This window comes from Knufia obscura, assembly GCF_036327395.1.
Source record: "Knufia obscura strain CCFEE 5817 isolate CBS 148926 chromosome Unknown scaffold_2, whole genome shotgun sequence".
NCBI lineage: Eukaryota > Fungi > Ascomycota > Eurotiomycetes > Chaetothyriales > Trichomeriaceae > Knufia > Knufia obscura.
In genome coordinates, this window is record NW_027042688.1 from 904,284 (window position 1) to 931,815 (window position 27,532).

The window sequence follows — 27,532 nt, forward strand, 5'->3', positions numbered from 1 at the left end:
GCCGAACGAACGAGGCAAAAAGGAGTTCTGAAGCTTTAGGCCTCCGATGTGTATTTGTTATCATGCAACCTTTTGAGAACAACGCCACGTCGTTGTAGTATCGATACTCGAATTCTGCGGCAATAAAGTAACGTCAAGCGAACAGAGACTACTCATCCAGGTGCATGCTCAAGGCCGGAAATGCAGGGAGAAGTGGCGCAGGCCAGCGAACGTCATGTTCTAGGAACGCCCTTGCCAATCTATAGAAATGATTTGGCACAGAATAGCAATTCTGATGCATCTTATAGTCCCGCCAAGCAGATGCTGCATGCCGTAGTGCCAGTCCGCCAGCGACGAAACTCGATTTGTGCTAGCGATCCACAGAAGAACGCATCAAAAGTGCTCAATCAATGATCCAAGAGCGTGGGTATCTGCGATCGAAGTATAGTATGCAATTGCTGCCGAGGCCCTGTACATGGACGGTGCCTGCCAGAGGCGAAACCGAGCGCGAAACCCCGACCAGTCCGTGTTACCCGCCTCAACTGCCTGTTGTGCTAGGTGGTTGGTCCCAATGCTTCAGCAATTGGCGTAGGGCTAGGGTCCACTCAGCTACACATGCGCTGATGAACTTCCTGGCGTCGTCCGCTGTGGGCTGCCGATCTCCCCATGTGCTGCGTTTCGATGCGAGAGCCCTCGCGTATTTCATAATCAGGTTTCTGTTGCGACGTTAGATAGGTTCTGCACAGCACTTGGCGTCAGCAGCTTACTCTTTCTCCATCTTCACCAACACGAGCCAGCAGTAGTTCCAGCTGCGGACACTGGTTGGATCTGCGACGACCAATGTCTTCGCTTCGTCTAAGCATTCTGAGCTGAATGGGATCTTCTTCGTCAAGTTGCGCAGCTCATTGAGAAGGTTGTTTGAGTTGACGTAGTGGGCCCAGGCAGCTGTCATTGGTTCTGTCACTTCCTCAGAGTTCAGGTAGGCGAAGATCTTTTCGATGCGACGCAATTCTGTAATAGTGTTGACTTTGTGCGTCTTCAGGGAACTGATCAACTGGTCTTTGTTGTTCTGTAAAGGTTGTCAGCGGCAAGAAGCAACGGATTGGGTGCACAAAGGAGATGAATAAGCAGAGACACAAGAGATAACCAGAAGTGTTACTAGCAGTAATTGGGATAAGAAGATCGAAAAGGAGAGGAAGAAGGGATGGGACCAAAAGCACACGCTGGACAAAGGAAATATTACAAAAATGAAGCCGGGACTGACTTGGCTCATTGACTTTGCCTGATCTGCGGGCGATTCGGAGGACATGAGCTGATATTGCTGTGGCCCTGTGTTGCTCTGGGAAGCTGCATGTCGCGACATGTTTGCTGTAGCTGTCAAGCTGAGGGAGAAGGAAGGAAGATTCGACTGCTCTCTGTAGGGCTGATCTAGTGAATACGGAGATTGATGCTCTTGAAAAATGCAAGAACTTAAATGCGAGTCTGTTGTACGATGGGAAATGAGACGCGGTGAGGACAGGGAGTTGCCATGGCTGCTATATAGGTGTCTGGCATTGTCTGACGTCGTAGTAGTCCTCTCCGCGGTGTGATCGGGTGGAGTCCAGCCAAATGGATCTTCCCGAATGGTGCCTTCCCAGTTCATGGCACCGGGTATGGGCAGGGGTTCGCAAGTGTCATCGGGTCTGCTCAGTAGTCAGCACACAATTGTGGATCTGCTGGAAAAGCTTCTGTCGGAAACAAAAGGACAGCGCCGCCAAGTGGAGCGAGCGTAGTCTGTGGCAGTGGAGCAAAAGTAGCTCGACTGAGTATACAATTGCCGTGGCCAAGAACGAAGCTCAAGCCTGTCCAGCTGTAGAGGGATCGCATATTATGTGATCGGGCCCTTCCGACAGAGGAACTGCATAGGTGACCATACAAGAGTCATCTTATACATCAAGTAATCTGACTACATGACAATGCTTTACCCCCGTGGCGATACCACTCTTGGTGATTAACGATGGTAGCGGGCTGTAGCGTCAAGCCCAAAACTTTGGTGGAGGACTTACCGCTGCTACCTCATCGAGAACTTTTGCTCACGACACTGACCTAAGCTATGGAGTCCACAATCATCCAGTCCATCTAGCGCCATGTGCGAAATAGATAGACGAACGAGCTCTTCAGCTGTTGTTGTTGTTGCTGCCTGGGGTGCCTATTGCTGGTCATCAGGCTTTTCTGCTTTGGGCAACAGGATCGTGATCGATGTTTGGGAAGTATCCGCACCGCTAGAATAGCTTTGATCAGCCATGGTGTTTGAGCACCGAGATCACAGACTTGCGAAATTACCTCGAGAGGCTCATGAGCTTTTGGCTTCTCTTCTCATGTAAGATGCCAAGGCGGGCCAAAACTGCTGGCGCCTTACCCGAAAGGGATGAGGCTGAGAATGAAACATCCAAATCCGTTTCGCTCCGCCTCAGACTATGGTCCATATTTGTACATGCTCCGTTCGAAGTCGCTTGATCTGTTCTTGAAGCTTCACGATCTTTCAAAAGAGGATCGAAGTAAGGTCGCAGCACCATCACTCGTTCCCATCGGGTCAGAGGTAGCCATGCCTTGCATGTATTAGATAAGAGCTTTGTAGAGAAACCCGGAGTGGCCCTTTGAAAGAGGCCGCTTCAATACCAGGCTTGGCATTATGCTGGCTGGGCAGGTGGAGCTGGACTTCAAAAGATGATCGGTCCGAGCTTAGTCCTCCTTCAGGATGAATGAGGTACAAGTATCCTCTCTGCGATGCACCAACACTTGACACTGGCGTCAATGTAAACATGAGGATCGGCTCGGGTCTAGCGCGGTACTCTGACGAAATGTTGCAGTAGCACGTACCGAACCCATGGTATTTCGTCTGTCCGGCATCCGTTGCGGCCCCCAGAAACTAGATTTCAAAGAAGTAAAGTCCTCAAGGGGAAGTGCTTAGCAAAGGATACGGAATGGAAGATCGGAGAGGTATGCAGCGGTCGCTCGGAATCACCGGTAATTTCCAGATCGTTGTTGATAGGCGGTATTGCCATACCCGGGACCGCCCGACGAGGCAAAGGCGTTTCCGTCGTTGGCCCAGGGCTGGGACGCTGACAAATTCGGACCGCCTCCACCACCACCACTATACGGCCGATCACTTCCGGCTTGGCCGGGATTAGCGGGACTGCTTCTCCCGCTGCTGCTGCCTTGTAGTCGAGCGCGCAAGCGGTCCCTAGGATTGCCTGATGAAGGAGGTGTAGGTGTAGGCTGTATATTCTGATAGCTTCCAGCTCTTTGACTCGGTAATGGTCGCGCCTGGGATTGACTTGAGTCAGATCCACTACGACGACCCATTGAATCGAATGATTTCAGAGCTTGAGCAGTGGGTCTCGAAGCCCTTAGACTTTGCGCTTGTGGTACAGCAGGTAGCGCGGGACCCGAGTCCCACAGGTCACTCAACCCTCCTCTTCCGCCCGAACTTCCTCGATTATGGGGCATTCCTCCATTGTTACCGTAGGTGTTGCCATGCTGGCCAAACTGTGATTGTTGCGCAGGCATCGCAGCGGGTCTTTTGGGATCTGGTGGCAGCCATTCTGGGAACGGCCTACCTTTCTCAGTATAATATGCGCGCAGGACGTTTGAGACGTGTGAGCAGTCTTCATTGTCAGGATCGTCCTCCTCGCTATCCTTGGTCAAAGCTTTCCTCAATGCGCCTATCCTCGAGGAGAATGTGTTTGTCCATGTCGAACCTGACGGCGCCTGGGCTGGGGTCTGCTGATATTGCTGATATTGTGGCTGATATTGACCGTGTTGAGGGGCAGAGCTTTGAGACGTGCCACTGCCGAAGTATGAGGAAATATAGGATGCCATGTTGACGATCAGAATGCCCAACAGCGTGCGCAAACTGGGGGAAGGGCTCGTCTTCGTGTATTTGTGTATTTGTGGTCGATCGAACGGCAAGTGGGCGAGTTTACATCGGGGGGAAATATCAGCGCTCGTGATGCATCTCAAGTCCTGGAACCAGCAGGATGCGTCGTGATCTGGGCGAGGACCTGTCGCAACATCCCCATCGGTAGAGATTGAACAGCAGTGATAACGTAAATCAAGCACATCTCGGTCGAACAATAGCGGGACAAAGCACGGGCTAAAGTCACGTGCGATATGGGGGCTTCGCGTACCTACCATATGATCGGTCAATCTCACTCCGAATCCCGTTCGTTCTTGCCGTTGCACGTTCTTACCAGACATCATCAGGTTCCATAGAATATGAAATTACATTTGCAGGGAGGTGGGCAGGTAGCTATAACTCGCCGAAGAGCCTGCGTTTTCTCTTGTGCTTTGAGTTCTATAGTTGTATCGCCGAATCACATTACGCAAGGTAGGAATAAAACGACACTTGTTTCGAGGTGATCGGAGTTCATTTGCGTGTGTACATCACATATCTCGATCGACAGAGTGGTACCAAGTCGGGTATACATGATGAGTCTTGAGAGGTGAGCATCAATTCGACCCCGAGACCATCCGATACGACAACCTGGTGACGGCGACCCTCTGCATTCGACTAATTGACAGCCGGCGCGCCGTCAAATCTTGCCAAAATGCGAATAGCAATTCTTCAGTACTCCCCTATTCTCCCAACGCCATCAACATCCAAAAACAATGTCAGCATTGCTGCAAATTTCTCCCGTGCAGAGTCACTACTCATGCGCGAAGAACGATCCGGCGCCCTCGATAGCATCGATCTTCTGGTACTGCCCGAGCTCGCATTTACCGGATACAATCACCCTTCCATCGCAGCAATAGCTCCGTATCTCGAACCGACAGCCGATGGTCCTTCGACACGTTGGGCTATCAGGACGGCAACACGCATGAAATGTACCGTTGCAGTTGGCTACCCAGAAGCTGCCGCACCGAGTAGTCCAAATGGCGACGGTGGTGGGAACTGGAATACAGCCTACGATTCACACATCACCGCCAACGAGTCAACCATAGCATACAACTCTCTTGTTTTTGTGGACGCTAAAGGGCAAGTCGTGGCTCACCATAGAAAGCACTTCCTGTACTTTACGGATGACAATTGGGCGAAAGAGGGAACGAGCTTTTACTCTGGTGTCATCCCGATCGGAGACGGCGGTCAGAGAGTCAAAGCTGCTGCAGGAATATGTATGGACATCAATCCGTACAAATTTGAAGCACCTTGGACCGCATATGAATTCGCGAACCATTGTCGCATTGCGAAGGCGAAAGTTGTGGTTGTCAGTATGGCATGGCTGACGGGGATGAGTGCGCAGGATTTGCTCGACGAAGCAATGAGGCCAGATATGGACACGCTGGGATACTGGATCGAGAGATTCCGACCATTGCTAGAAGCGAGTGGGCCCGAAGAGGAGGTCATTGTGGTATTCGCGAATCGGACTGGCGAAGAAGGACACGGAGGAGAGAAGGTTGGTGAGGTCAGATATGCCGGCAGCAGCGCAGTTATGGGCATGAAGAAGGCAGGTGATCCGGGCAGTGTGCATGTAAAAATATGGGATGTGATGGGTCGAGCACAAGATGGCTTGCTGATCGTGGACACCACACACCCCGCCAAATTCGGCGTCAAGAGACAAGCCCAGCCAGAAGAGAATCTGGGAAAGGAAGAACTGGAGACAAAAGCAGCCGTGGAAACAAAAGTCGAAGCGAGCTGATTCTAACCAACTACGAATGGCAAGTGTCCTTGCAGGGCGATTATCTAAGTGCGACGAAGGCGAATGGCCCTCCAGTCCTTCTAGCTAAGCTCGGTCGTTGCTGCTACTTGCCGTTCTTAAACTCTGAGCCAGCGTCCACAGCTTCGCGACTTGAGAGGGAAGGTCCGAACCTGAGCTATGTTTGCGCTTCCAGTTCAGTGGGAAGGCACGATGATGCGAATGGATCAACCATCGTCCGGCATTGAGATTGACACAATTGCGCCAACGGACCGATGTCGGGAAAGAACTTTGGCTGTACTTGCGGATCAATAAAATGTCTCCAGACACGCGATCGGAGTGTGGGAAAGAAGCTACGCAAAACTGACCATCGTCTCCATTGATTGGCAAACATTAACTGAAACTGAGTCGAAAGACCATCGAACCATGAAAATGAGGCATGCAAAAAGAATGTTTCATGGTGACACCCAGACTCGAACTGGGATCTCATATTACCTGATGGAAGGAACACCAAGCTACGGTCCTCCCTGTGTTACTATCGCACAAGCTATCTCTGTAGCAGCAACACAGCCGCATATTGGATATGTGTGTTACCAATTACATCTATGTCACCCTGTTGGTAGACAAAGTTGTGGATGTAACTATATCAGATGATGTTGACAGTCGCACTGACGAGCTGCTGGAGAGTGACAGCCTGGCCCAGCAAACACACAGTGAACAATGCGGAACTGATATATCACCTCGAAAAGCCGTGCAAACCGTCATGGACTGTCTGGATAGAGCAGTTTCTCTCTGTTTCGCCCATCGGGGCTAAAGATCACCACAATACCTCAAACCACATACATCTTTGACCACCAATGAGCCCAGCTTACTTCCGCGCAACACTAACCCAAGCCTCAAACTTCAACCCCCCAAACTCCCTCTTCTCCTCCCCCATAGCCCACCTCACAGCCTCATTCCACCGCCCAGCTTCCTCCTCACTCCACCCCCTCGTACTCCCCATCGCAACACTAGTACTCGTCATGAACTGATACAACCCATCCCACTTCTCCTTCTGCGCCTCGTCGTCAACGACTAGATCCATCTGCCACGTCTCAATCTTACTTTGCTCAAAACCCGCCTCAACGACCTGATTGGGCACCACATCCCGCTCGAAGTACTGCGGGCCGTTCACCGGAACGGCATTCTTCGCCGCATACCCAGCACCCTTAACGTCGTCCTGTGCGGCGGCGAGGAGAGACTGAATCGCGTAGCGTTTCCACAGCAACACCACAGCGACGCCATCCGGTTTTAGCGTACGGTGTGTCTCAGACAGTGATTTGACGGCGTTGGTAATCGTGAAGAGCGAGAAATTCGAGATGCTATGGGTGAATGTTCCATCTGCGTACTCTGAGAGGTCATCTGAGTTGCATACCTTCGTGGTAACATTTTCCCACGCTGGATTTGCGGATGTATTGGCGCTTTTAATGCTGTTGAGGGTATCGATCATGCCGGGTGCGTAGTCTGTCGCGATGATCTTGGGTGCATTGTCCCGTTGGACAAGGACCTGTGTTGCTGTGCCGGGGCCGGCGGCGTTGTCGTGGACGGTGGAGGTGGATGTGATGTTTAGTTTTGGGCTGTAGGTGTCGAGGAATTGGGCGAAGATGTCTTGGGTTGTGTTGCCGGTAAGGGTGTGGTAGTTTGGGGCTAGTTCGGCGAAGTATTGTTGTTTGCGTTCTTCGTTCATGGTGGTGAGGGGGGATGTGGTCGGGTCCTAGATTTGTACTTGTGCTTGTTGTGTTCTTTAGGACTTAGCTTAAGTGGTTGTGTGTTGATGAAGGGAAGTAGGTAGGTATGTTGAGAGGCATTGAGATTGGCTTATATGATTTCAGGCGCATGCTCGGCTTCATATCGTACCACCTTCTGCTTAATGTTCCGTACGATATCTTGCGTCGATGAGTAGTATTCGTCTATGTTACTTTGTAGCATGTTGGCTAGGCACGTGTAGCTTGGGGCTAGCTTGCGTACAAGCATAGGCACGCCTGACCAGCCCTACGAATCAGAGCTGTGCGCGTTTCGGTCATCGACGCGAACCCCGAGTGCACTCACCAACGTCTTTGACCCCCATCTAGTTTTGTACGCACTGTATGATTGGTCAGTAACAGTAGCGAATTAGGCTTAGCAGGTACGATCTGGTTCGAAGCATAGTGATAGCAAGATGTTACCAGCTATAAGAGTAAACTCTGGATGGCGGAGTGCATGACTGTCGGCGGCAACTGGTTGTGAGGTACATGCGGGCTTGGATGTAAGTTTCAAGAACTCGGCCGATCGGCACAAGTCGGCCGAAGATCTCGGTCTTGGCGCTGGCCATTCCCAAGGTTGCCCCCGTGCCAATAATGGTCAAGAAGTACAGCGCCTCAACCATATGAAAGAGTTAGCAAGCCACTATCGACTGCTCAACAGGACCTTTGAACAGCGATCCGCAGACTTGCACTGAAACATTGTGCTATGAGCATATATCTACGCTGGAGCTGGCTCGGCCTCTTCGTCAGGCACTTTCTCACCATTCTCGATGGCTTTCTCTCGTTTCTGTCGTTGTTGCTCTCGCTTCTTATCAAGCAGTCGATTCAGCTTCTTGGCAACATTGAAGACACCCCCCGTTCCGGTGCCACAGGCTGCACATGAAGGGTTCTTTTTGTATCTCTCGAGCGCACAAGGTTCGCAAAAGTAGTGGTTGCATTTCGTGATGATAGGATTCCTATAGGCCTTCTTGCAGATTATGCATGCGAAGGGAATGCTCTCTAGTAGTTTCTCGTCATCCTCATCAAGTTCGGCATTCTTTGCACTCCTGTTGGCAGATGCGACTGTCCGACCAGCCAGCTTCTTGCCCTTTGTGTCGACTTCCCAGTCTCGATCGAGCTGCCATCCCTGCTTGTAATCTTCTCTTGCGTGCAAGAACTTGCATGAATCACCAAAGCCACAGAAGCCGGTCTGTTTGTAGTCTTTGCAGACATCGGGCGCAAAGTCTGTTACTGTGATTGTGCGAACATTGGAGTTCAGCTTTTGTGGTCCGACGTTGGTCTGTCGTTCTGGGTTCTTCTGGATGAACGACTGGTAACTGGCAGCACCCTTGTATGTCCCATCTGGCGCAGACTTCACAGCATTATCACCTGGCTTCACAACATGACTTTTGTCGTGCTCGTCCTCAAACCAGTTTGACCGCATAGTGGCATTATCGGAATTCGACTGCCGGGTTGCTGCAGCCGCAGTGATCTCAAATGGGCGCTCTTCTGCTCGTGACGCACCATTGCTTGTCGAAGCAGCGACCACACCAGCGTTCTTCTTCCTCCTCTTTATTTGCCTACCATTCTCATCCTCTGAAGACTCGAACCCAGAATCTGAATCAGAAGCCGGCGGCGGCGTCGTTTGCCGCTTTCGTGCTGTCGCTTTTGCTGCTCTTTTCTTGAAGGTCACTTGGGGTACTGTATCAACGTCTGCCATGTCGACTTTTAAGGTGTTTGCAGACCCAATGGGTTCGGGTTCGCTGAAAGTACAGAGAGCCATTAATAAAGCCCGAATTCGTCGCACTCTGGGCGGCACGACTTCGGCTATATCACTTGCTTCGTCAGCCAAGTCCAGTAGCTTCGGCGTACCTGCATTACTAGCGTCCTTAGAGTCCCACCAGCCGCACCTGCGCTCTGTTCTGGCAGTTCGTGCTTGCCTTGTTTGCACCTAAGTGTTTATCGTGCACCGACACCCACGTCCCTCCTTCACTTTTTCTGGGTCTCATGCTGGACACTGTGCCAAATGAGTGATGAAGGCAGCTCGAAGGAGCTGTCAGCCACCACTCATGGCTCCGACGTTATCACCGAGGGCCTGAAGAACCGCACAAACACTCGGCATAGAGCAATTGCGTTCAAGGTGTCGCACGTTCTTGTGTCTTTATTCTTCATATGGCTATTCTTCATACATATAATAGGGCTTTTCCTCTTCACCAAAGGTTTCCTGTTGACGCGACTTGTGCTCGAGGATCGCTCTTCTTGCGATATACTTCCTAATGGATTACCTTCTCCGGACATTTCAGATGGATGCTGGCATCCAAGGACGTTCAAAAAAGCTGTTGTCATAATTGTGGACGCACTACGGTATGACTTTACCGTGCCGGCTCAAAAGGACTCGGCTTCACCACCAAAGTACTACCACGACAATCTACCATTTCTGTACGACACCGCTGTTGCACATCCAGAGAAGGCGTTCCTATTTCCATTTATTGCTGACCCTCCGACAAGTACTTTACAACGACTGAAGGGCCTGACAGCAGGAAACTTGCCTACCTTCATTGACATCGGCTCGAACTTCGCCGGCCAGGCAACTGAAGAAGATAACATTCTTGTCCAGCTCAAGCGCCAAGGAAAGAGGATTGTGCATCTGGGCGATGACACCTGGCATTCTCTCTTTCCTGGGTATTTTGACCAAAATCTTACTCATGCTTATGACTCTTTCAATGTCTGGGATTTACATACTGTCGACAATGGCGTTATCGAGCATATCTTTCCTCTACTGAACGACCAGGTATCACTAGGGTGGGACATTATTTTTGGTCACTTCCTAGGTGTCGACCATGCTGGTCACCGCTATGGCCCGGATCACCCTGCAATGGCTGAGAAGCTTCGTCAAATGAACGATGTGCTTGAGCGTCTTACCAAAGAGATTGATGACGAGACGTTACTGGTTGTCATGGGCGATCATGGGATGGACTCGAAAGGGGACCATGGCGGTGAATCTGATGATGAGGTTGAAGCGACCTTGTGGATGTATTCCAACGGACCACGCTTTGGACGCCTAAGCAAGGATGACATTCGACCGCCTGCAACCGCGAAGGAACGCCCCGTGCAGCAGATCGACCTTGTCTCTACGCTGTCCTTGTTACTCTGCCTTCCAGTACCCTTTAACAACCTTGGCAAACCGATTGCCGAAGCTTTCGTGAGAAACACGCCTGCGACGCGAAGAGACCAAGAAAACTTGGCCCAAGTCAACCTATTGGTCTTCGAGCAGATGCGCCGGTATCAGTCAAAGTACGCCGAGGCGAGGGAGTTCACAGAGGACGATAGCATATCTGCATTCCGCGATCAGCTCAAATCGACATCAGCTCAAGGAGAGGATGTGAACACAAATTTCTCGAAATGGCATGCGCGAACTGTGGCAATGTACCGGCAGCTATGGGCCAACTTCGATCTACAAGACATGGCTACAGGGGTTAGCATCCTCTTGTTGGGGCTTGCTGCACTTTTGATTATTGCGGAGCTTGCGACTGCAGAATGCGAGAAGGATCTTCTGCCGACATTGAGATACACTGTCATTGGCACAGCTGCTGGCGTTATCGCTGCAATACCTGGACTTGTGCTCAACCCGACTTCTGCACAGATCACATCGACTACTGGACTTCTTCCGCTTGCCACAGGAGGAAGCCTGGTCGGTGCGATTGCCAGCAAGGTCATAAAGTCGGTCAATACACGTTCAATAACACGGCCCTCTGCATGGACCTGGCTGGCACTCTTCTTCACTATTTCTCAAGCGGCTGGATTTGCTTCAAATTCTTACACCATCCATGAAGACACAATCCTTACGTTCCTGCTCGGCACTTTCAGCGTATTCACATTACTCTCTTCCCTTCGGCAAGTCTCCGGCTCGGACCGTGTTCTCGGCGTCTACCATTCCGGCCTCTTCATGGTGCTGACACGTGCTGCATCATTTTCTCGTCTTTGTAGAGAAGAACAGATGCCTGGCTGCAGATCTACATTCTACGCATCGCAAACGTCATCCACTTCGGCACCATGGCAACTTCTCATACCATCCATCATTTCATTCCTGTTACCCGAGATCATCAAAGCCTTCTACAAAGGGACAGCATCCTATGTGGGGTCTGCTGGGTTCTGGGTTGGTCTCTGTTTTCGAGGTGGACTGATGCTGACCGCTTTGTACTGGATTATTGATGCAGCAGACAACGGTGATTGGCTTGCTGAGACGTTCTCATCCTCTACGCTGAAGACTATCAGCATCACTATCGCTCGATGTGTCTTTGCAATTGCAGTGCCAATCGGATTTAGCACATTCGTTTGGGCAAAGCCTTGCGTCGATATCAGCATCATCGATCTGCCGTCTCCGACCGCTTCAGGTGAAGCAAAGCCTCAGATAACGGTCCTTGGCTACGCAAACATGTTTGGCAGCCGGTACTTCCTGCTCATTCCTGCATTCGTACTCTCAATCATTCTGCTGCTGCCACCCATGGGTCAGTATTCCCTAGCGATCTGTGCATGGCAGATCCTTTGCCTCCTCGAGATCCTCGACACCAATGGTATAGCCATTACTGGTATCGCACGACCTTTCATTGGACCTGTAGTCCTGGCCATGCTCGGGTCATACCACTTCTTTAAGACCGGCCATCAAGCTGTCCTCAGCTCGATTCAGTGGAACGCGGCTTTTGTTCCTCTAAGGACAATTCGATACCCATGGTCACCAATTCTGATCATCTTGAACAACTTTGGGCCACAGATACTCTGTGCTGCGGCAGTACCTCTGACCGTTTTGTGGAAGCGACCAATCTCGAAAGAGGGACTCAGAGGCTACTGGAGTGACATCATGCAAGCTTGCATGGCGCATTTGCTCTATTATGCTACAATACAGGCGGCGACGACTATGTGGGCAGGTCATCTAAGACGGCATCTCATGCTGTATCGAGTGTTCATGCCGCGATTCTTGATGGCAAGCGGTGTTCTATTTGTGATCGACTTGATGCTCATTGTGGTTGCGCTGGGTGGTACTCGTGTCACTGGGTCAAGCGTGGCGGAGATCTTTGGCTATTGATGCTCGATCATTCGCGAATGATCTTGTGTCCGAACTCATGGCTCGATGCAAAGCAAGGCTCATCACAGGGTACCAAACTCAAAAAGCGGCAGAAGGAAGCCACGCCATCCTCGGCTTCGACTTGTGAAATTGAATGGCGGCCAGCGTTCTCGGATCGAAGCAATGACAATTCGCACCTGTGCGCCTACCAGATCATAACTGGAACTAGAGATAATTCTCTGTATCGAGTTGCAAGCAAGAGTGCAAAGAATTACAACACTAAACACTGAACCAAAGCTCTATGTTGAATGAGCTGCAGTGACGCCGGTGAACCACAGGAGCATGTTGACTGCTCTTGAGAGTCCGTCCTTAATCCTCAGGGAAACCCCTTCTTCAACTCATTCGTCACATCTTCTACCGCCGTCGAGCTTCAGCTCTGCCCTTTCCCCTTTTTCCAACGCCTGTGCGGAGTCGCCAGCCAATCAGATCGTTCGAATTCGGCCCGCCTGATGACCCTCTGTAGAGCGGTCCGGCAGGAAGTATTCGACAACTACGTGAGTGGGATAAGCATATGGACAAGCACAAGCGACCCTGAACAGAGACGGGACGCGTTTGCGGGCAACATGTTTGTCTTACCTGAATGTCAGTCGTCTAAAAGTCTGTTTGCTTCCTAGTGTCCTTGAGCATGGTCCATGGGGCAGCATTTGCCTCCCTCTTTTCGGCATTCTCTACTCGTCCTGCTGGATGAGAGAGGCTGACCTTGACCCACTCGTCTTCGACCTCCTTACAGACAGGAGAGCCATGGCCTGGAAACGCAGCTTCAAGACCGTCAACATACGCCTTCAGCCCAGGCCTCTCTTCGGTGTGCCGGTGTCCGAGCTCTTGTTGTTCTGAAGAAGCTGCACCTGCTGCGGCTGTCTCTGTGGATTGATGTGCGCCGATATGTTGCAACACGATGTGCTGCTGGTGCTTGAAACGCAAGCCTGAGGAGGAGCCAGTAATCGCCATAGAGGAAACGAGCTCGGGGGTTTCAGCAGCTGACATGTTGTTGTTGTACGCCATTGTGCAAAGCCCTGGTTCGAGTGGACTATGTGATACGTTGCCGAGCTGTATGCCGGATGTTAGTAATAGCATTTGAGAACGATATGTTACCAGGTCCCGGACCTTTGGATCTGACTACAACTTAATGCTTTAGTGACTGTCTACGCTTTGGCTTCGGGTGAAGACATGACACTTCAGGGAGCATGGTGTGGCTATTTGTATTCATGTGAACACGAATTGTCTGCATGTGAAGGTACCAGGAGCGGCAGTGACACTGGCACTAATAAATAATGCGGCCTTAAGGCTGCAATTGATGGTTGGCACTTCAAGTTGCCGAGCTTGCAAGGGTGATGGATTCCTCAGGTTTCAATAACATCCCATCGCTGCGCCTGCCACTACTATTAAACAGGCTAGTACTCATACGCTAGCTCTGCAAGTGACATCTTAACCAGTAATCTCAGGAGGCGGAGATAGCCTCGCCTGAGCTCCACAAATGACGAGCGTCGAATATCAAAACGTCTGGCATATTCATCAGTTGCACAGCTCAGAAGGCAACGAATAATCGAATGGGTTCCTGCCGCAGGTAGCGTCTGCCCATTGACCCGCCAGACTAGACAAGGCCACTAATATTGCTTGTTAATCCACTGACGTGTCCACATCTTGTTGGGATCAGACCAGTATTCTTGCTTGTCTGCGATTCTGAGCGCGATATGGCTTTGTCTATTGCAACATGGCAGAGAGTTACGTGGCATCCCTTTCTACAATTCACGTAGCCATGGCTAGGACGCGCTCCTTTATCCTGTTTTACTACCTCATCCTCTCCTGTTGACTGGGGTTGTCCAACGTGATGTTGCTGACACATAAGGCATTCGCGATTGGCATAACATCTCTGTTGGTAGACTGTGAACTAGCTATATGCAATGACTTCTGCTACGCACGTGCGCGCTCTAGGGAAGTCTGTTCGTAGTGTCGGGGCAGTACCACTCTGAGCGCATGTGGAGCCTACAAGCGTCCTTGGAATCTTGCTATTAAGTTGACTCTTGTACTCCTGGCTATAGCATACTGTAGCCTAGTAGGCCAGAAAATACTATGGTCAACTAGCAGGAAGTATATGTGTCATTGTGTGTTCTATCCCCAGGCTACTTTGAGGCCGGCATGGGTATCTTTGGCTTCCTGGGTGAGCTAGTAAAGGGTGATATCTATCCTACAGCTTGCTCGGTTATCAGAATAGTCTTTTGGTACCTCCTAGATGTCTGGAGCATCTCTATGAGCAATACCATCATTGAATATGACAAGTAGACGAATGAGAGCATGTGCCCAGATGTTCTTGACAGGGGGTGACTTCGAAAAGGCATAGAGTCCATGGCGCCACATCCGAGCTGGCATCGCATAGCATGCCGCACTATCTGAGTCCAGAACCATCAGTGATCAGGCGGTGGACGACGCTCAACATTTTTGCTAGTAGAATTGTATCGCGTTATGGTGGTGTCTCCCGTCTCCGCCTCCCCAAGTCGATGCCTGTTCGCTCACGGCCTCGTGACTTCTCTTCAACCATGACCGCCAGATTCAGTATTATCCTTTGTCGTTATTTTCCAGCTGGCTGAGGCCGAGCCGGATTGTCTTAATACAGTTTAGATAGGACATGTTCGGTTAGCCGCCGACCAAAGTTGGCTGTGATATGGTGACCATGTCATTAACACTCCTAGTCGACCTGTGCAGCATGTCGGCAACTGGTTTTGTGTGAAAGGCCCTCGGTGAGTGGGGGTCTCATGCCGCAGATAGCGTGTGCATCCAAAGTCTGTCGTAACTCGAAGCGACAGTTGTTGAGACGGTCTGGGTATCGTGATGCCACATCAATGCGGACTTCGCGTACCTTGCGGTGGGAACACGTCTCTGACCATCTCATGGCGCATACCATGCTGCTGCTGCAGGGAAGATCGTCTGTGACAGTGATGCGTATACGCGCCGGCGTAAGATGACCCATCGTATCATCTGCGTTGCCGTTGTTGGGTGCAAAGGCATCACGGCACGGTGTAGCCAATACGCATACCTTGAGGCTTTGTCAGATATTCTGGGGCGGCCCTTCACCAGCTCAGAAGGTATTGGTCATCCGAGTGAGGCGCTGTAGCCATTCCCAGCAACCATGGCGTGTTCCAAGTTGATCGTTCGACCTTTCTAGCCGGTAGTCCTGATAGATGCATGACCACTATACCGTGGGAGATTTCGGCCGATCATATCGTTGCGAATATTGAGCACGGCGGCTTGCGTCGCATCTTGTTGTACGTCGAACCAGGTGGCTGAGAGCGAATTCGTGGTCATGTCGTCGGCTTGGCGGCGCCACGATCATGGCTGGTGACGTGCAATGTACAATGTTCGCGTTGTGTCTTTGGTTTTCTCATGCTCGCGGACTGTCGAGGACTGAGTTCAGTCTCATATTTTTGCATGGTCCTCCACACTGACCTGTTCAGCCACACCAAAACGAGTCAAATGTTTCTGCGAATCGGCATCGACGTCACCTTCCGAAGCCCGTTCCGTCCTATTCTCGCGAGCTGTGTGATCTAATTGCTTCCTCCAACCCATTCGTGAGAGACTATAGTCGTGAGGGAGTCTTCCTGAAGTCGCAGTTCGATTTGAATATGTCTCAAGCTTCCCACGGAAAAAGGCGATGTATGACTGCATCAAGACCATATTGGCAGCAATGATCCCTAGGCAGAGCTCGATGTTGCCCCACATAGCTGCGATAGCATAGTTCCATGAAAGGTCATCTGTCTTCAGTCCAAGCGATCGAGCTCGAAGTGCGGCGCAGACTGTGGCTCTGGATATGTCAGCGAAGTCGTGAAAAGAGGAGAGTGCGCGTACACCAGACCCATGCTCATCAGCCCGCAGATACTCAGCTTCTTACTAGTTTTCATCTTCAATTTCCATACGATGACAGCGGGCATCGCTGTGTAGATCACATCCGTCAAAATGCTGTAGCCGACTTGTACGTAGATAGAGTATATACGATACTTGTTCGGCCAGCACTTCCCACTATCTGGTTCCCAATATGCCTTCATTGGCGTGCACTCAGCAAGCAGGATTATCAGGACTTCAACATTTGTTAGAATGAGTCCGGCAATGATAGTCCACTGAAATATCTTCGACTTCCTGGTATTTTTGATGCGCATGATGAGCAGGCCGATCGAGATCTTGAGCAAGCATAGCGAGAGGAACAGGAAGATCTGACCCAGCCAGCTCAAGAAGTTGGTGTAGATGTACTGGTCCTCGTCAAGTAAATCCTGGTGTTGTCCATACCCTGCGGTGACTGCATGTACATTGATTGAAAGACGAACGATTGTGGCCAGCAGCGCTGCGATCATGAAGACGTCGTCCCAGCCAAATACCCGTCTTGAACACCGTACTGTGATTCGCAGACATGTCGTGATTAATGAGCCAACGCCGAAGATCGCTGAGGTCGTTATAAGAGCTACACCAACGGCTGAGGGGGGATGGTCCGCCATTGTACTTGGAAGTCTCGCCTCAACTGGAGCAGGGCTGGATATATATTGGCTGGTCCAAGCCGTGAAAGAAGCAAAGAGCCTCCTAAGCCGCGCCAGGAATGCGTTCGCCGTACAGGCTGATTGATGATATTGAGCTCATGCACAGGTGCCAGCATGTGCTATGCAAGTAATTGATCACTCATGTCATTGACTGCTCTCTGGCTGTCCTTCTCGTATTGCAACACTTGCATGGTGTCAACTATCTGGTTATGGTCTCATCCTTCGGTCACACGAGTACATGATTAAAGTCGGGGGACGTCGGCAGATCGACTAGTGGCATATGAGCCAAGTCGCTGAGGCTCCGGTGGCGCAACGACAAGAGGCATCCTAGTCCGAGCCGTAGATGAGCTACACGGATTTGAATTTGCCCGTATTGTGGCTAACTCGAACCTCCATTTCCACTGGCAGTTGCCTGAATCATGCAAGAAATCATCGAGGTAGTCCAGCGACGTACCTCAGGCTCGGAAGTACTTGGTATGTAGCGGCACCCTGTGTGCAAATGAAATCTTAGAGAGGTGAAGTTCGCGACTCGTGCGGTTCAACTTCTGATGGATAAATCTCCCGACTTGGCGGGAGCTTTAGGTGCCTTTCCCGGCGTCTGGGGATTGCAAGCCATGTTCGCGGTAATCGCCGATCAATAGTACTGGAGTGCTCGTATTCGTAGTACTCCGTAGTGTGTCGCAGAAAGAATTCCAAGGTCAGAACCGAAGCCTCCTGCAGAAGCCTGCATAATACGAAGGGGAGTTCTGCATCAGCTCCGTTCGGAGGATGCACTAGGTGACGACGCGGGTTAGTCTCGCATGACTAAGCCTAAACAGGCTTAGACTCCGGGGAAGCAAGCTCAAAAAAGCTACTCGTGAACGAGCCTCCTCGTGCTTTCCAAGGCAGTAGTCCTACACACCAATGCACGTTCAGACCAAGTTTCGAGGCACCGCAGCTCCTGAGTAGTCCAGTGGAATCCTCACCAACCTCGCTTGCGCCAATTCGTCAAGCACCTTTCTGGAAGCGTTTACCAGCACGCCTCGAGATTCCTATAGATGGTTGACTCGGCATTGCACTGTAGGAAGTCAGTCCTGTGTCGCCAAACCATCGCAGAAGGTCACCCATCAAGATGACAGGTCTTTACTCGTAGAGGTACGAGTGCAGCAAGATGAGCAATAGTTGAAGGGGTGACACGGACTGTCACATCGCGAGTGTTCTCAGCAGATTGTCGGGAAGGCCAACCTCGGTGAGCAACCACGGGACAAGTCCGGCTCCATGCAAGTGTGACAGCAAGAGCTCTCCGTGCCAATTCATCTCATAGCGGTAGATGTGAGGTGTCGACAACCGCATTTGAAGAGCCCAATTACGTCTCTGTTGTTGACACATCCCTTGAAAAGTCTTGCCTGTTCTCGTCAACTCGAACCACAGTGGAAAGAGAAACACCATGCCAGCAACTTGGTTTTTGGCTGCAGTTGTTTTTACCTGACTTTCTTGACACCTATCACACGAGTCAAGCCTACTCGTCCTTCCTCCGCCAATATCTCCCAAGTGCAGGTCGATGCATGCCAATACAGGCTAGTGTGTCCGATCTACGCATACTAAATCTCTAGTCCATATGGTTAGGCGACCAAAGCCCTCGCAATCAGGCTGCCAGCACACGCATTCTTGATTGTTCCTGAATCTCTGCGCTTACTTGCCGAATCGGCAGCTTTGCTTCCGATTTGAGCTTTCCTGAAGCAATAAAAGCTATAGCCACGTGGTTTTTCTGCAAATGTCACTCACGAACACGAACCGGTAAGGCCACGAAGGTAAGATGCAGACGAGAATTTGGAGCAGCAGTCTGTTGCTGCTGACTGCGGTGGTTGGCTCGGCGGCGGAACCTGTCATCGGTGATTGCGTCGCTCAGAGTGATAGCTATGACTTTGTGAGTTGGCCTTCTTCAACCATGTTGCTTGCTGATGGTTGAAGGTGGTCATAGGAGGTGGCACGGCTGGCTTGGCATTTGCTTCAAGGTTGAGCCAGTATCGACCCGACGACAAGATCATTGTCCTGGAAGCAGGGCCAGATGGGCGCAATGAACAGAAGATATACATACCGTGGAACAAGGTGAGCGGTTTCAATTATGCCTGCGCCAAAATTAATCTCCAGCAGGGTACAGCTCTCGGAACTGTCTATGACTGGAACTTTACGACGGTTGCGCAACCAAATGTTGACAACCGGGTCATGCCGCAGAACCGTGGCAAAGTCCTTGGCGGAAGTTCCGCTATCAACCTGATTGTCTGGGACAGAGGCACAAAGGCAGAGTTCGATGCATGGGAAGCTCTTGGCAACCCTGGCTGGAATTGGGATTCGTTCTACCCCGATCAGCTTCTAGCGGAAGATTTTCTGCAATCCCCCTGGTATGGAGATGAGGGCACAGCTACTGGTGGCCCTCTCGGCACAGAGGTTCATCAGTACATCAGTCCACAATCCGAAGCTTTGTTACCAGTGATGGACACACTAGGTATCGACTTCAACAACATCTCTCTGGCTGGCAACTCGTTGGGTTCATCGTGGCAGCCTAGCTCGGTCAACGGCCACACTCATCGACGGTCCTACAGCCCAGACTACATGAAGATCGCAAGCTCAAATCTCTGCGTAATGCTAGACACTCGTGTCGCCAAGATCATCATCGACGACGAGGAAGGCCCAGCCGCAAAAGGTGTCGTCCTCGAATCCGGACAACAAATCATGGCAACCAAAGAAGTCGTCCTCTCCGCCGGATCTCTCCAATCCCCCGGTATCCTAGAACTATCCGGCATAGGCGACAGCGCCATCCTCAAAGCAGCCGGCGTAACACCCATCCAAGACCTCCCCAGCGTCGGCGAAAACCTCCAAGACCACCTCCGCATCCAAAACTCCTACCAAGTCAAACCAGACATCCTCTCAACAGACGAGCTCCGCAGCAACACCACCTTCCAAAAAGAACAACTAGCCCTCTACAACGCCTCCCAACCAAACGTCTACTGGGGCTCCCGCAACACCTACGCCTTCCTAAACTGGGACCAAGTCACCGGCGCCGACGCCACACATCTAACCTCCCTCGCCATCCAAGCCGTCTCAGCCGATAACACCAGCATCAGCAACCAAAAACTCCACTTCCTCACCGACCCAGCCAAGAACTCCGACGTCCCACAACTCGAAATATTCCTCTCGGACGGATACTCCGGACGCAAGGGGTACCCCACAGACAACACAACCGCAGCCTACGACAACGGCTTCTTCACGCTGTTCGGCTCGCTACAGCATCTCTTCTCCCATGGCTCGGTACACATCACATCGACTAATATCTCATCCCAACCCCGTATAAATCCAAACTACATCTCCTCCGACTACGATCTCCAAGTCCTCATCACAGCAGCAAAGTACATGCGTCTCCTCGCCACAACACCGCCGCTATCCGAATATTGGGTCGATGAATACGAGCCCGGTATGGACGTCCAGAGTGATGCAGACTGGGAGGCCTACGTCCGCAACGCGACGTTTAGTATCTATCACCCGACGGGGACGTGCGCGATGTTACCAAGGGAGAAAGGGGGTGTTGTTGATACTGAGCTTAGGGTCTATGGGGTGAAGGGGTTGAGGGTTGTGGATGCGAGTATTGTGCCTTTGCTTGTTAGCGCGCATATTCAGACGGCGGTTTATGGGATTGCGGAGAGGGCGGCGAGGTTGGTGAGGGAGACGTGGGCGTAGGTTTTAAGTTAACTTGGATATAGAAAGACGCGGACAACGTGATCTAATATAATCCTCCTCACAGCGCATGTACATCCAGCGCAACTGGCAATTGACCACTATTCGATCAACGCGGAGATAAACCTCTTCGCGCTCGTAGCGTGCGGTGATATTGTAAATGCGAGGAGTACCGCCCGGCATCTCGACATCATATTCTATTACATTTCTACGCGTAGTTAAAGTAGTGGTGTTGCATGTGGACTTTGAGTTCGGCTATCGTCGTTTTCAAAAATACTGACATGCTTGGCGACACACCGCTCTTTCTCCTCCACCTGGTAACAATGTATGGCATCCTCACGTTAATTGACCACGCTTATAAGTCGTATTTGTTAGAGTTGTATATAGTGATTTTTCTGTATAATTAACAATATAGCTTATCCTCGCCCTCGTTATAACGCGTAATATCGTAGTATATTAGAGAGTGCTATTTTAGTGGATCCTAGTAACCTTAATATTACGAAGTAGCTTCGCGTTAGCGTAGAGCTAATTACTAAGTATAGGCGTAACGTAAGGATATATAGAACTATTAATATACTAGTAATTAGCGTAGGCCTAAAGCGATTAAGAAAGGTAACTACTATAGTAAAGAGAAGGATATTATAGTATATTATAAAATCTAACTAGTTCCTAACTCTTAACGAACTCTAAATATTACTTACTAAGAAATTTAATATTAAAGTATTTATCTTAATCGTATAAAGAGTATATAATAAGCTAAACCTAATATATAAAAAAAGTAAGAAAACTAACCTAGCTTAGGATAATTAATTATAAGCGAAGTAGTTCGCGAGAATAAAGTAGTATTAAGTATTATAGCTTATAGTTATAAATAAAAGTACTTTTAATAAAAGATATCTTAATTATTACTAAAGGTAATTATTATAAAGTACTATTTATAAAATAGTTAATAGCTATACTAATAGGTTTAAGTCTTAATTAATTTTACTTATTATAAGTATAAATAAATACTTATATACTAATATTTATTAAGAATTATTTAAATTAAAGAGATTTATATTATTTATTTCAATTTATAATTAATACTAATTATAAATAATTATATAACTTATTATAATATACGTATTCGCGCTATCTATAAAGTAACTAATATTATTTTTAAATACCTATTTTTATACTTATTAAATCTAACGCTTAGTAAATTAATCTTTATAGTTTTAAAGGTATAGTTATAAAAGTATAAATAAAAAGCGTTATATTATATTAACTATAATAAGATATTTAGTTTCTTTTATATAATACTATTTAGTACTTAAATTATAATAAAAATACTTATAAGTTCTTTAAAAACTATAGTTTTAATATTACTAATAATAATAAAGGTATAAACTATAAGTTCTTAGATTATCTAAATATAGTTATTAATTATAAAAATAGAAATTATATAAAGAGTAATAAGAGTATAAACTTAAATAATTTTTAAATTTAGTTATATTTTTAAAATAGTAAATAAAAATAAATAAGACTATAAATTATATTATATAACTCTATATAATTATAAATTATATAGTTTATAATTTTTTAATTTATATCGAAAAGTTAATATTATATAATTAATTCTTAGCTTTTTTAAGTAATACTATAAATTCCTTTATCTAAAATTACGATTTTAGTTTATATATTACTTAAGTATATTAGTTAGAATTTATATACTAAGAAATTAAAAGTATATACTTTTTAATTTCTTAAACTTTAATTTAGTTTTATTAACTTATTATTTCTTATTAAAAAAATAAAAGTAATTATATCTTATTATTACTAACTTTATTCTTTTTATTATTTTTATTTTTTATATTAATTAGTAATTATTATTAACTTTATTCTTTACTAAATACTTATTTATATAGTATAGCTTCTTTTTTATTATAAATAATATTCCTTTAAGCTTTATAATTTATTAAAAGAGTATATTTAATCTTTAATTTAATACTTATTATTATTTACTTTAAATTAGTTATATCTTATAGCTCTTTAAAGCTAAATTCTTTATTTAATAAAGTACTATTTATATAAGTAGTATAAAGTAAAGCTATTTTATTTATTTTATTAAGCTAAAAAAGATATATAAATAAGTTCTTAAAATCGTTACTATTTATAATTAAAGAACTTAAATATAATTTTATATTACTTAACTAATTTTTAAATATAATATAATTAAAATATTATATAATTAGCTATATAAGAAAACTTAGTATAATATTAGTTATTTTCTTTAACTTTTTATTTATTATAAGTACTTAAATATATTGATTTATAAGTATTTTAACTAAAGTTTATAAATATTCTTATAAACTTATTTTTTATTATATAATATAACTTATTATATTCTTTATAGTTTATATTATAATATTATTACTTTAATATAAGCTTAGTTATATAATTACTAATAAGTTTATTTGTTTCTTTTTAAATATTATTATACTTTATTAGTTTTTAAATTAATGATTTCTTTATACTTAACTTTGAGTAATTATATTTTTTAGCTTATTATAATAAAGTATTAATCTTAGCTTTAAATATATTTAATTATAATAATATATACTAATTAATTTTAACTTTTATCTCTTTAGTATTCTTTATTTATAAAGTCTTTACTTTCTTATATATAACTCTATATATCTTATTATTAACGTATATTAACTTAAATTAATATAATTATTTAGTATAGCTTTTCTAAATAATATTAATATTAATTTATTATAATATATATATTAACTAGTTTTTATAATTAAATAAGTATTATATTAACTAAGAATAAGTATTTTCTTTTATCGCTTTTAAATCTTTATTAAGTTTAACTTTATTTATTTTATTATTAAGTTACTTCTAAGCTTTTATAAATATAATAATACTACTTAAGTTAATTTTATAATTATTAAGAATATAATATACCTTTAGTATAACATCTATTAGCTTTATAACTACTTCTTTTTTCTTTAAGCTTAATAACGATTTCTTTTTCTTTTTTTTTATCGCTTATTTTTATTATTATTCTTTTCTTTTATAGTATTAATAATCGCTAATAAAGATATTAGTAAAGGCTTTTTTAGTATTATACGCTTTTATATAACTAATTTAATTAAGTAATTATTAATATTATCGCCTTAGTATACTAATTTCTTAAAATTATTATAAAGCTTTAGTACTATAATAATATACTAATTTATAGTAATAAATATAATATAATAAAGTATATTAATATAATAAGTAAAGAAAGAAGAAATTTAAAAATATTACTAAGTATATTAGTATTTTTAAAAATAATAATATTATAATGTATAAAATAACTAAGAGTTTTAATAATATATTAAATCTCTTCTTTTTTTATTAGCTATATTAATATACTTTATTATAGTATATTTACTATTATAAATTAGTATTTTAATATAGTTTTAAAAACGTGTAATAATTCTAAAAAAAAAGTATATTAAAGTAATATTATTAATAACTACTTATTTAAATTAACTATATATAAATATATAGTACTAAGAAAGTTACTAGTACCTTTACTAGTTAAAATAAAGAATAATAGTAAAGATAAGTAAAGTAAGAAAAATAAAAATAAGAAAGTAAGTTTATTAAAAAATAAAATAGTTATTAAACTAATTAATATTATATTAAATATTATTTATATTTTTAATAATAATAAGATTAAAAAGAGTAGTACTATTATATTTATAAGAGCTTAAAAATAACTTAAGAATAAAATTAATAATAATAAGCTTTATAATAACTTAAAAATAGTAAAAAATAGTATTAAAACTTAGTATACTAATTACTTATTTAATTATAAAAAGTAATTATTATATATATTATAATATATTAATAATAATATTATATAAAAAGATTATATTAAGTAGTTTTTTTAAATATAGTTTAACTTATAATAATAAAGCCTTATATAAGGCTATATATTAAAAGGTAAAAGCGTTATTAAAAAAAGAGTACTAAAGAAGTTAAAATTCATTAGTATATATTATTATAATTAAATATATTTAAAGCTAAGATTAATACTTTATTATAATAAGCTAAAAAATATAATTACTCAAAGTTAAGTATAAAGAAATCATTAATTTAAAAACTAATAAAGTATAATAATATTTAAAAAGAAACAAATAAACTTATTAGTAATTATATAACTAAGCTTATATTAAAGTAATAATATTATAATATAAACTATAAAGAATATAATAAGTTATATTATATAATAAAAAATAAGTTTATAAGAATATTTATAAACTTTAGTTAAAATACTTATAAATCAATATATTTAAGTACTTATAATAAATAAAAAGTTAAAGAAAATAACTAATATTATACTAAGTTTTCTTATATAGCTAATTATATAATATTTTAATTATATTATATTTAAAAATTAGTTAAGTAATATAAAATTATATTTAAGTTTTTTAATTATAAATAATAATAATCTTAAGAACTTATTTATTTATTTCTTATAGTTTAATAAAGTAAATAGAATTACTTTATTTTATACTACTTATATAAATAATATATTATTTAATAAAGGTTTTAGCTTTAAAGAATTATAAGATATAACTAATTTAAAGTAAATAGTAATAGATATTAAATTAAGAATTAAATATACTCTTTTAGTAAATTATAAAGCTTAAAAAAAGACTATTTATAATAAAAAAGAAGCTAAGCTATATAAATAAGTATTTAGTAAATAATAAAGTTACTAATAATTATTAATTAATATAAAAAATTAAAAAATAAAAAGAATAAAGTTAGTAATAATAAGATATAATTACTTTTATTTTTTCAATAAGAAAGAGTGAATTAATAAAGCTAACTTAAGATTTAAAAAGCTAAAAAGTATATATCCTTAATTTCTTAGTATATAAATTTTAATTAATATATTTAAGTAATATATAAGCTAAAATCGTAATTTTAGATAAAGAAATTTATAATATTTCTTAAAAATACTATAACTTAATTATATATTATTAGCTTTTCTTAATAAATTATAAAATCTAAGCTTAAGTAATTTCTAGTTATATAGAGTTATATAATATAATTTATAGTCTACTTATTTTTATTTATTATTTTAAGAAATATACTTTAAATTTAGAAATCATTTAAGTTTATATTCTTATTATCTATTATATATTTCTTATTCTTATAATTAATAATTATATTTAAATAATTTAAAGCCTTATAATTTATATTCTTATTATTATTAATAATATTAAAACTATAGTTTTTAAAGAATAAGTATTTTTATTATAATTTAAGTACTAAATAATACTATATAAAAGAAATTAAATATCTTATTATAGTTAATATAATATAATACTTTTTATTTATACTTATATAGCTATATCTTTAAAATACTAAAGATTAGCTTAATAGGTATTAAGTTAAAAGAATATAATAGTAAATACTTAAAAATAATACTAGCTACTTTATAAATTACTTAAATATATATATTATAATAAGTTATATAATTATTTATAATTAGTATTAATTATAAATTAAAATAAATAGTTATTTTATTCTTTATTAAATCTTAAATAAATAATATAAATCTCTTTAATTTAAATAATTCTTAATAAATATTAGTATATAAGTATTTATTTATACTTATAATAAGTAAAATTAATTAAGACTTAAACCTATTAGTATAGCTACTAACTATCTTATATATAGTTCTTTATAATAACTGGTTTTAGTATTAATTAAAATATTATTTATTAAAAGTACTTTTATTTATTATAATAAGTTATAATACTTAATATTAGTTTATTCTCTTAAACTACTTTACTTATAATTAGTTATTTTAGATAAAGTTAATTTTCTTACTCTTTATTTAAGTTTAATTAAGCTTCTTAAATACTCTTAAGATTAATAATATGTAAATATTAATATTAAACTTCTTATTTAATAATATTTATAGTTTATTAAAAGTTAATAACTAGTTATACTTACTAAGATACTTAAGTATTCTTTCCTTTACTATAATTATTATCTTTCTTAATCGCTCTTTACCTATACTAATATTTAGCTATAAAATACTTTTATATATTCTTAAGTTATATCTATATCTCTTAATTAATTTAAAACTAACTTAAAGGTCTTTTTATACTTACTAATTACTAGGCTTTACTAAAATAGTACTCTTAATTATATTATAATACTCTACAAAATAATAAGAGTAAGAATAGGCTATATTATTAAATACGTAAAAAAATCGATATCTATAACTTTAATTTAACGGCTTACGAGCGTAGTTAAATAACGTAAGGCTATTATATATTAGTAACTAAGTATAAGAGAAAAGCGGTGTATCGCTAAGACCCTCAGTTATTTTACAAATCACGATACCGTTCAAATAGTCCGAAAATAAATACGATCTAGGTATCTCCACCTAGTAAAAGCCCGTATACATCGAAAAAGTGAGTCTAGGAGTCTTTGAGACTGGGAAGGCTAAGACCACATATCTCGCTAAGGGTCAAGAAGATAGCGTAAGTTCGAGGCCTGTCACGCGAAGCGTTTGTCGTCGATGTCTCTTCGCGAGTCTGTGCTTCAGGCGGACTTGCATTCTCATTCAGCTCGGTCCTATCAGCTATCGCAGTCTGCGGTGTTTGGCAGCCCTGTATCGACTCAGCCGGTCTCAAATGTGCCGATAGTTGAGCTACAGTACTCCTCTACCACCACTCATACATGCTATGTCTTCCTCTTGAA

The 27,532-nt window shown here is 43.0% G+C and overlaps 9 protein-coding genes across 9 annotated transcripts; 3 read left to right on the forward strand and 6 right to left on the reverse strand.

Moving 5' to 3' along the window:
• Positions 1-742: 742 nt before the first annotated feature.
• On the reverse strand, positions 743-1,342 carry PMZ80_002192 (uncharacterized protein; the record flags this gene model as incomplete). The annotated part of the gene is made up of 2 exons (XM_064870626.1): positions 743-1,048; positions 1,244-1,342. 2 exons carry the CDS (start codon positions 1,340-1,342, stop codon positions 743-745), a joined length of 405 nt encoding a protein of 134 aa, XP_064733079.1.
• A 1,637-nt stretch (positions 1,343-2,979) lies between these two features.
• Positions 2,980-3,840, reverse strand: PMZ80_002193 (uncharacterized protein; the record flags this gene model as incomplete). The annotated part of the gene is made up of 1 exon (XM_064870627.1): positions 2,980-3,840. The coding sequence occupies one exon, from the start codon at positions 3,838-3,840 to the stop codon at positions 2,980-2,982; it is 861 nt and encodes a 286-aa protein (XP_064733080.1).
• A 728-nt stretch (positions 3,841-4,568) lies between these two features.
• PMZ80_002194 (uncharacterized protein) lies at positions 4,569-5,657 on the forward strand (the record flags this gene model as incomplete). Its single annotated transcript, XM_064870628.1, has 1 exon — positions 4,569-5,657. The coding sequence occupies one exon, from the start codon at positions 4,569-4,571 to the stop codon at positions 5,655-5,657; it is 1,089 nt and encodes a 362-aa protein (XP_064733081.1).
• Positions 5,658-6,522: 865 nt separating this feature from the next.
• On the reverse strand, positions 6,523-7,380 carry PMZ80_002195 (uncharacterized protein; the record flags this gene model as incomplete). Its single annotated transcript, XM_064870629.1, has 1 exon — positions 6,523-7,380. The coding sequence occupies one exon, from the start codon at positions 7,378-7,380 to the stop codon at positions 6,523-6,525; it is 858 nt and encodes a 285-aa protein (XP_064733082.1).
• Positions 7,381-8,153: 773 nt separating this feature from the next.
• On the reverse strand, positions 8,154-9,134 carry CWC24 (RNA-splicing factor; the record flags this gene model as incomplete). The annotated part of the gene is made up of 1 exon (XM_064870630.1): positions 8,154-9,134. One exon carries the CDS (start codon positions 9,132-9,134, stop codon positions 8,154-8,156), a length of 981 nt encoding a protein of 326 aa, XP_064733083.1.
• A 306-nt stretch (positions 9,135-9,440) lies between these two features.
• On the forward strand, positions 9,441-12,497 carry GPI13 (mannose-ethanolamine phosphotransferase gpi13; the record flags this gene model as incomplete). Its single annotated transcript, XM_064870631.1, has 1 exon — positions 9,441-12,497. One exon carries the CDS (start codon positions 9,441-9,443, stop codon positions 12,495-12,497), a length of 3,057 nt encoding a protein of 1,018 aa, XP_064733084.1.
• Positions 12,498-13,127: 630 nt separating this feature from the next.
• PMZ80_002198 (uncharacterized protein) lies at positions 13,128-13,538 on the reverse strand (the record flags this gene model as incomplete). The annotated part of the gene is made up of 1 exon (XM_064870632.1): positions 13,128-13,538. The coding sequence occupies one exon, from the start codon at positions 13,536-13,538 to the stop codon at positions 13,128-13,130; it is 411 nt and encodes a 136-aa protein (XP_064733085.1).
• A 2,409-nt stretch (positions 13,539-15,947) lies between these two features.
• On the reverse strand, positions 15,948-17,017 carry PMZ80_002199 (uncharacterized protein; the record flags this gene model as incomplete). The annotated part of the gene is made up of 2 exons (XM_064870633.1): positions 15,948-16,332; positions 16,377-17,017. 2 exons carry the CDS (start codon positions 17,015-17,017, stop codon positions 15,948-15,950), a joined length of 1,026 nt encoding a protein of 341 aa, XP_064733086.1.
• A 1,834-nt stretch (positions 17,018-18,851) lies between these two features.
• On the forward strand, positions 18,852-20,770 carry PMZ80_002200 (uncharacterized protein; the record flags this gene model as incomplete). The annotated part of the gene is made up of 2 exons (XM_064870634.1): positions 18,852-18,962; positions 19,007-20,770. The coding sequence occupies 2 exons, from the start codon at positions 18,852-18,854 to the stop codon at positions 20,768-20,770; spliced, it is 1,875 nt and encodes a 624-aa protein (XP_064733087.1).
• Between the last annotated feature and the right edge of the window lie 6,762 nt (positions 20,771-27,532).